The sequence below is a fragment of the Lactuca sativa genome, chromosome 5 (assembly GCF_002870075.4).
Source record: "Lactuca sativa cultivar Salinas chromosome 5, Lsat_Salinas_v11, whole genome shotgun sequence".
In the NCBI taxonomy this organism is placed as follows: Eukaryota; Viridiplantae; Streptophyta; class Magnoliopsida; order Asterales; family Asteraceae; genus Lactuca; species Lactuca sativa.
The window spans coordinates 98980351-98990088 of NC_056627.2; the positions used below are offsets into that span (position 1 = coordinate 98980351).

The window sequence follows — 9738 nt, forward strand, 5'->3', positions numbered from 1 at the left end:
GGTTTTTAATGACACTTTTTGTGTGCCACTAAATGACATATTTTTTGTAGTGTGGAGGCTGATAAAATGTCCAAATATGCAGAACATTAAGCTTATATACGTTGAAAACTCTAAAATCATGGGCTTGAACCTGACAGATCACCACCTTGTGGTCCCCACTCACCACTCTGTGGTGACCACCACCTTGTGGTCCCCACTCACCACTCCGTGGTGACCACCACCTTATGCCCAAATTCATTCCAGCTTCAAACAATAATAACTTCTCCGTTTCAACTCCGTTTTCGGTGATCTTTATATCCACGGAAGGTATTAACGAGCCTCCCACTTCTATCTAGTAAACTTTGGCTTAACACATGTCGAACTAATAACCATAATCCATAAAGGAAGCCTGAAACATCACTTTTCCCACTTTCCCCTTCGACTCCAAAACACAAAATCAAGGTTTAGATCATATAACCAATATTATCAACATCCAATAGGATACTAAACCCTATTCCCTTAAAGCCCAATGTCTTTACTTTACTTGATCCATTTATTATCCACAATCCTAAAATAAGAAATTTCTTGAAACCGATGTTACACTAACGCTTTCATTGATGGGGGTTTACCTACTAGTAGGGATTCTATTTAGTTGGATATTCTTAAAGTTATGTCTAGTCTTAGAAAGAAAGGTGTAAACCTTCTTCAGCTTTGTAATAAAATGATTGATTATTGATCTTCTACTTCGTCTTGTACTTCGTTTTGGGTTGCACCGCGGCCAGGTGGAGAGTCGTTAAATAGCAAATTTCCTAAACTTTTTAATCTTGAAGATGACAAGCAGGCTTCGGTAAGGCGAAATTGGAGCTTTTAATTTTTCTTTCTACTTTCGTAGAGTTCCCAGACGAGGGGCTGGCGGTTTCATTTAGCTCTGTTATAAATAGGTGTGTTTGGTCGTTATAGGAACAAGTGAGTTTTATGTTGTTTTTGTGTGTGCTTATATTGATGAAAAGTTATTTTCAACTTCTTCTCTGACTAAATGGATGCGACGGGTTCCTATTGAACTTAATATTCTTGCTTGGCACATTTCTTTGAATAAGCTTCCTACCAGAGTGAATATGGATAGGGTACGGATATTCCTTCCTTATTATGTCCTCTTTGTGCCGGTGGACTTGAGACGGCTAGTTATACTTTTTTTGCGTGTCCATTTGCAAAATCATTATTGGCTCGTTGTCATGTTGGATATCGAGTCTTATGGTGATGGTTGAACTTGTTCATGGTTTTTTTAGACAGAATCAGTCAGTCGAGCTTTTTTAGAGGGGATTTTTTTATTTTAATTGGTGGTTTCTTTGGAATTATAGGAATTCTAGTTGGTTTGGAATTTCTAAACCGAGAGCTGATCTTTTCAATAATATTGTGATGCATTTTTTTTTTGTGTAATGTTAGGATTAGAAAAAAAACATTAAAATGGTTGCAAAACCCAATCCTAGCTATTACCTCATGTAATTATTGTCTTTTGCTAGCGTCTAGCGTCTAGCTAGCTAGTTCATTTTTATTAAATTATATGTTGTTCTAAAAAAATACAACAAAGACAACATTGGATGTCAACCCAATTCGGAGGATCGTTCAACATACTAAATATGGTCCAAAACATATTTTAATACTTTCTTTGTTAGTTATATAATACTGTCAATAACAGAATATATATATTTCGATATTTAAAAACTATAAACCAAATCCCACTTACAGATTCTCACTTTCTCATTAAAACAAACATTTGGATTCTCACTTATTAAAACAAACATGTAAAACTTGACCAAAAAACATTTTATCTTGAAATAAAGAATCTCAGATACAACTTGATTTGCGCATTTATCTCAAGAATCATTTCCGTTAGCCAAAATTACAAAGAAATTAATGGGTAATGTCATGACAGACCTCTTTGTAATCCAGTTTGGTATGCAATTGAACTCGAGTCTAGAATGATGTGGTTCAGACAAAACTTGCAATTTTTGTCCAACCAAAAAAAGTGGGACGAGATGGGAAAGAAGCTTGCTCTCTATTTGTGGTCCATGCAAGAGATGTGAATACCTTCCTCATTGTCATCCCTCTCATCCAAAATAGCCCTAGAAAACTTTTCCAGACCCATTGTCCAATGCAGCAAACACAACCTTAAAATGTCACAATAGCATGATAACTCAACTGGTAGGAAGTTTGATAGTAGGTTGTAATGGCACAATCCAAATAACATTATACATTTCGCAAGTACAACAAAAATTTAAAGATCTAATATAATAATCACTTCCGATAGATATTTTGAACAAATCGGTAAAGCAGTAAAAGAATATAATCTATCAACAAATGGAAGTTTGAAACCTCACTAACAAAGCAATAGATATAATCAATTATTTAAAAAAAAAAAAAAAAAAAAAAAAAAAAACCGAACACAAATCGAAAATTAGGATAAAACACAAAAACCAGAGATAGAACGTAACGGTGGTTATCAATGGTGGTGGTGGTGGTGAGTAGTTAGTGGAATGATGATTACCTTCTTGATTGTTAACAACTCCACATATATCCATGTCAGCTTTTCTTACTTCATATGAAACATAACACGAAAAATAGATAAAGAATATAAAGCAAAAACGAAGTAGACCATCAAAAGCAACAAAATAAGTACTTAGAAGCATTTCCTGTGGACGATAGATGGACCAGATTCATCATACTCGTCCTTGGAAATCCACATCTGATTCACAAAAAAGAAAGTTAGTTAGTTAAATATTAGTTAGGGCAAATTATGAAAATAGCAGTATACTTTTCTCTTTTTTACTAATATTGGGTATGTACTTTCTTCTTTCCCATAATAGCAATGCACTAAAATTTCTTTACCCATGGTAAATATATGTAACAAGCGAATTACATTATTGATATTGGTAGCGAAATGTAAGTCAGTTGTTATTGTTGGTCAAAAATAAGGTATAGAAGAAAATTGAAGCACAATGTTATTATGGGAAAAAGAATATAAGTATTTTGCTAATATGAGTATAAACTAAAGTGCATTGCCCATATTGGTAATGAATGTGAAGTATGTTGCTTTTCCAGTATTCCTCGCAACGTACGAGTATATTTCTTTGCCTATAGTAGCAATGTACTTCAAATTTTAATCGATAATAGCAATATTCAACCTTAATAGCAACATACTTACGATTTTTTACACAAATAACAACATACTTACAATTCCTTACCCATAATATCATCGTAGTTACATTTAAATAGTCATACAATTAAACAATATGTACCACCGACCATGTCACTTTCTCAAACACTATTTAAACATCATTTATTTATCCAGACAGACAACACTTTATCAGGGTTTTAATTTACCTGTTGGAAGGTGTTGAGAGATCCAAGGATCGATCCTCCGATCCAGACACTGTATTTCCTCTCAAGGGGAGGTGGCGCAATCACCTTAATCTTCATGCTGCTAGGGACAAAGTCAGTGAGTTCCTTGCTCATCCGGTCAGCAAAGCCCGGGAACAGGGTTGACCCACCACTAAGCAGAATATTTCCAAAAAGATCCCTCCTTAGATCAATATCACACTTCATGACAGACTTGTAGGTCCTCTCATGAATACCAGAAGCTTCCATTCCAATGAGAGATGGCTGGAAGAGAGCCTCCGGGCAGCGGAATCTCTCTGCCCCAATCGTGATAACCCGTCCGTCGGGCAGCTCGTAGTTCTTTTCAACAGAGGCACTCGTACTATTTTTTGCAGTTTCGAGTTCTTCCTTGTAGTCAAGAGCCGTGTATGTAAGCTTCTCTTTAATGTCACGGACAACTTCCCATTCAGCAGTTGTGGTGAAAGCATAGCCTCTTTGGGTCAGGATTCTCATTAGGTAATCTGTGAGGTCACGTCCAGCTAGATCAAGACGGAATATGGCATGAGGAATTGAATAGCCTTCGTAAATTGGGATTGTGTGGGACACGCCCTCTCCAGAATCCAACACGACGCCTGTAAGAAAAATATTATTGTTGACCTTTATCCCACACAGATGGAAAAAAGAAAAAGTGGGGAGGGCTTTACGCAAGTAAAAAGAGTCCAAGGCTTTTTGGTTAGATGAAATGTTGCAAGAGTCGCTAGGCACTAATCGGGTCCATGGGACTAGTCAGATTACCTAAATAAAAAAGGAATTAATTTTAGGAAAATCAGTATGACCAAATAAGTATATAACAAGGTCAAAATAAAGTAGCATTTTTGAATAATTTTAAGCTCTCAGAGCTCTTTTTTGTTTGATGCATCCGAAGGGAATATTTATGTGCTTTGTGGTAGAAAAAAGGAAATTTTATTAGATTAAATATAATAATTATGATAATCATCTCTTTTTGGAGTCAAACTTGCAAAGATATATGTTATCACCTCACTGATTTATGCTCTGCTTTTACTTTGTTCCGCTTATCAGTGTATACGTCACTGTCTTATAATTAAAACACGGATGAAGAAATGTAACAGATTGAGTAATTAAATAAGCAATGTAACTGAGTGAGTCATTACATTCAATGGCTAATAGTCTATACATTATTTTAATTATAATTATTGAACTTTTATTCACCAAAAAAAAAAAAAAAAAAAAAAACTCATTAAAACCCAAATAAGATTATAGAAAAAGTAATTGGTCTTCACTTTTTTAATGTAAAATTGTAATTTTATTAGAATAATGATTTTTCTTATATAAGTTTGTGCATAAAATGTCTAAGTAAATAAAAATGGGTATATACTTATATTGCAATTTTTCATTCTATTCCATGATGGGACGAAATGAAGACACCACTTGGCTAAGGAATGAAAATCAACAGAACGGAAAGAATTACATTACTTCATGAATGATCCATTCTATTCCAGCTGGCAAAACAAGCATGTTTTCTAATTCTAATGGAACGAACCATTTCATTCCAACACTGATTCCATCATACCAAATGCTACATAAGTGTTTTATTTTTATTTCAGTGTAAAAAGGTATGAGCTAAACTTGTAGAAAGTGTGGTTGCGATTGAGGGTGGGCTTGAAAAATTTGTCATTAGTTTGTGTGGTTGTAACAATTTCTCATCCATTTACGTCTATCGCTTTTCTCCTCTTTTGTAGTTCTCCATGTATATATATTGGAAGGGTTGTTGCAAATCTTTGCGACCATTTTCCCAATAACAAAATGCAAACAATGTTGAAACTAAAAGAGCAATACTAACCAGTTGTACGACCACTTGCATACAAAGAAAGCACACCCATGATTCCAATGTACATGGCAGGAACATTGAAGGTCTCAAACATGCATTCAGTCATCTTCTCTCTGTTTGCCTTGGGATTTAATGGTGCCTCAGTAAGAAGCACAGGGTGCTCTTCAGGGGCAACACGAAGCTCATTATAGAAGGTGTGATGCAAAATCTTTTCTATATCATCCCAGTTGCTGACAACACCATGCTTAATAGGGTATTTCAAAGTACAAACACCACTTTTCGATATGGCTTCATCTCCTACATAAGCATCCTTTAGACCCATGCCTACCATAGCACTAGGGTGTCGTGGCCTACCCACAATATTGGGGAACACCGCCCTAGGAGCATCATCACCAGCAAACCCCGCCTATAAATTAAGTCAAAGAACAAAAAGAACTCCAATTTGAGTAAACATTTTACCTAATTTATGCAACAATTAACTTTTTAGACAAAATATGCAAACCACGTTTCATTCTAAGAGCAAAATATACAACATGATAAACAGGGTGCCTCATGACTTATTTTATTTATAAATGTTTACCCTTTTACCATTTAATGCAATGATATTTGACCTTTTAATCACTTTATGCAACTAACATGAATTAGCAACCAACTTTTACCCTATAGGTAGTATATTGCATAGTTTTGGTGAGAAAGATATGATGTGTCATTGCTTAAACAAGCATTTATCCCTTATTTAAATTCAAAAGTACAAGAATCCAACTAACTCAAGAAAGTTTCATGCAACCAGGAAATAGCAACATAAGAATTTTGCTAACCTTCACCATTCCAGATCCAATGTCACAAATAATGGGCTGAATATCCTCATCATCAGCCATTTCTATAAACCTGAAACACAAACATCAAAATACAATAAGGTTACACAGAAAAATCTTTGACATCCCCATTATTCCAATCATTTTTTATTTGTTTAGCAAGAAATAACCAAAAAAAATTACTCCAGTTATATCCGCTAGACATGTTGCTATGATTCCCATATGGTCAAAAGAACGTCAAACTAACAACCACCAAACAAATTTAAGTTACCAAGTACTACCATCTCAATGGATCCTCGCATATTTAACAAATATCATGAAATCGATAATGCAATTCAAACAGATAGTAGATACCACAGCATTTAAAAACACAAAAATCGAACTAAATTTATTCAATCTATCCAGAGTCAATACGTAACAGGTTCAAGAGTATCGCACATAGGGAAAGCTTTTTCACGAAACTTTTTGTACCATATGAGCACCAACGCAACAAACCAAAATCTCAAGATATCTCCATTATAATAATTAAATATTTTTCACAAAGCTTTTGGGGTCCTAGTAAAGTGAAAAAGCTATGGAAGTTAATAAACTATTATTAGAATTATAAAAAAGCTGTAGTGAAAAAAGGTATTTACACTAGCTACTTTGACAAGCTTATTTGACTTACTAATAAACTCCATTGTGAATGTCTAATTTCTACACATCACTCATCTTACACAGTTCGGAATCAAATCAGTCAATAAGAACAACCAACTGACCAGATTTATCAATAAAAAGATGATATTGTTCACTATACTGTGAAATAGCGATTTCGATTGCATTTAAATTAGAAAAGATTCGATACGGATCCCTACTGAAATGCCAAGATACTCAGATCGGAATTTTTTTTTTTTTAAAAACCCATTAAAATTACAAGATAATCGCAGCAAACCTTTGTTGTTACAGATGGAAGAGAATCAGCAAAAAGTAACCTCCAATTGCCGGCAGCTGAAATCCTAGGCTCTGGTGTGGTTTGGTTCGTTCAGTGGAGAAGGTCATCGTAAGACGAAAGGTTGACTTAAGGAATTAATCAGGAAGTATTAGGTAGAAGAACATTTAAAAAACAAATAATTCGATATGTTTAATTGCTAGTTTGCTACTTGCGTCATGCGTCATTCATCATTTCTGTTTTATATTTTTTGTTTTTTATTCCTTTGACTTTATTTTTACGGAAAATGTTATAGAAACCTAACAGCCTTTAGCAGCCTTTAACGTTACTGTCTTATAATTAAATTCTGTTGTAATTGAATTCCGAAGGAATTGAATTCTGCTGGAATTAATAATGTTTCGCGTTTGGCTGCCAAATTTTGAGTTGTAATTGAAATCCATTCCCATGTCTATTTCTGTTTGGATTGATGATTTGACGAAGGAATTGGAATGGAATTCTGTCAAATGACAATAATACCCTTTATTTGTCTTTTTTTTTTTTTTTTTAAATTGCTTTATAATTTACATAAAAATATACTTCTAAATAAACCAACAATCAAATTTAATACCGATTATAAACATATATTACCTAACAATCAAATATAACTTCCATTCTAGAGCATTTTTCATATATCTTCCAAAATGATAAACCAAAATAAATACATGTTACATAAGTTTGGAACATAGATGATATCCATGATATCACAACTTACAAAAAATGAGCAAAGTATCTCAAAATGATACACCGAAATACTATATGGTACATATCATTCTTCCAACATGAGCTTCACAAAAGTTTCACGTTCTTCACCTTCCAAGTTCCAAAAGGTCAACACTGCTTCTGGCTCGCGCATTATCTTTCGACTTGCTTTAAACTTATCCATTTGATCCATTGATGGAATCTTCAAAATTTCAGAAGTCACCATAGAAGTTTTCTTTTGTAACTCCACTTCAGCATTTAAAGATTGAGACATGGTGGCCGATGCTTCCCGAAGATCTTTGTCAAGTAACGCGGCGGCTTTAGATATTCCCTCAATGAAAGGATCAAATTTACGTTTCCTTTCTTAGTACTAGCACTTGAAGTTTCCTCACTTTGCCCATTTGTTGTGGGTGAAATTTCCTCACTTTGTTCATTGAAATCATCTTCCATTTGCAATAATTCTTCTTCCACATTTTCATTATGTGACATATCCTCACAATCTTCGGCTCTATTCCCTTGAGCCCTATCTTTTCCAAAAATGATGCACAAGTCATCATAATGAGGAAGTGATTTATTTCTTCATTTTTCAGCTCCTTTATGCACCTATCACATGCAACAACAAATTATTATTTTGAACAAGATAAAAATAGATCAAAGATATATATTAAATATACCTTAACATAAGAATCCCAAACCTCAGGTGATTCAACTGTTCCACATCGATTAACACTATCATAACCAAACCCACTTGTGTTATTACCGGTGATCATGTCATAAACAATCTGCCACTCTTTCTTCATAGTTCTAATTCGTGACTCCATATTCGCCAAAATACCCGCATTTGGGAGTGATTCTTTCAATGCTTGTCCCAAATGTTGTAAATAACTAGATTTAAAATCGTTATCGGCTTTAAACCCACCCGCATTTACCATATTTAACATCGCCTCCACAAGCTTAGCATCTTCATGTGTTGTCCACGTCCTATAATTTCGACTTTTTTCCACCATACCTACAAATAAACTACAATTATAATATACAAAAAAACGAAAAAAAAAAAACACCAACTTACTAAAACAAGTATCATGAGACTTTTGTCCCATACACAAAAAAAAACCATCATCACAGTAAACTAAATACAATACAAATAACAGATTAATAAGGTTCAAATAAACTATATAATAGTAATAACGTACAAATAAACTACAAATAAAATACAAATAACAAAGTAATAAGGTGCAAATAAACTACAATAACATCAGTTTGTTGTATTCCAAGAATCAAACATCGTTTGTGCTAAATTATCTCTAAACGTAGTCCAGTCGTCTGAAGTCCCGATGGTTGTGACATTATCATCATTTCCACCCCCATTGTCTCCGGTTCCCTCATCCGGTGAAGCATTGTCTTCAAAAGGATCAATTGTCATTTCTTGCCTTATGTAATTATGAAGAAGACAACATGCCATTATGATTCTATTCTTTATTACAACCGGATAATACGAGTTATCTCTTAAAACTCCCCATCTTGCCTTTAAAATACCGAAACATCTTTCTATAACATTTCGTGCGGAAGAATGCCTCATATTATATAATTCTTTTGGAGTGGTTGGTTGATGTCCGTCACGCCAATCATTCAAGTGATACCTTTGACCTCTATAAGGGCAAGGAAACCTTCTCCGTTTGTATATCCAACATCTACTAAGTAATAGCCTAAACATACATTATAGTTAATATAACATCGATGTTGTCACACCCCAAAACCGAGAACGGCGGAAACGTTCTGGGGAAGAGGACGTCATGTAATGTATCACAACAAATGTAAAGTAGTAAACAAGCAACAACATCGTCCATTGCATTAATAGTAATAGTTTAATACATGAGTGTTCTTTCATAGTAATAAGATATTACAACAAGTAATCAAAAATAAAAGACGAGTCTTGACTGCTTCGTCTTCGCAAAACCTGGTCATCGTACCTGTCTACTGGTGACCTGAGAATACAAGTTATTTTGAAAGTGTAGGTCAGCATTTAAGCTGGTGAGTTCATAAGTATTTAATGT

General features: G+C 34.3%; 1 protein-coding gene across 4 annotated transcripts; it reads right to left on the bottom strand.

The window, feature by feature from the left end:
* Positions 1–2460: 2460 nt before the first annotated feature.
* Positions 2461–7122, bottom strand: LOC111882180 (actin-7). 4 transcript variants are annotated; one of them, XM_023878530.3, is made up of 5 exons: positions 6950–7122; positions 6022–6091; positions 5216–5609; positions 3361–3986; positions 2461–2722 (listed from the first exon to the last, which is right to left on the bottom strand). In XM_023878530.3, the coding sequence occupies exons 2-5, from the start codon at positions 6079–6081 to the stop codon at positions 2657–2659; spliced, it is 1146 nt and encodes a 381-aa protein (XP_023734298.1). In that variant the 5' UTR covers positions 6082–6091; positions 6950–7122; the 3' UTR covers positions 2461–2656. The 4 variants fall into 4 exon arrangements, with proteins under 4 accessions (XP_023734298.1, XP_023734300.1, XP_023734301.1 ...); XM_023878532.3 differs by having other exon boundaries at positions 6990–7116; XM_023878533.3 differs by lacking the exon at positions 6950–7122 and adding an exon at positions 6438–6502.
* Positions 7123–9738: the final 2616 nt, after the last annotated feature.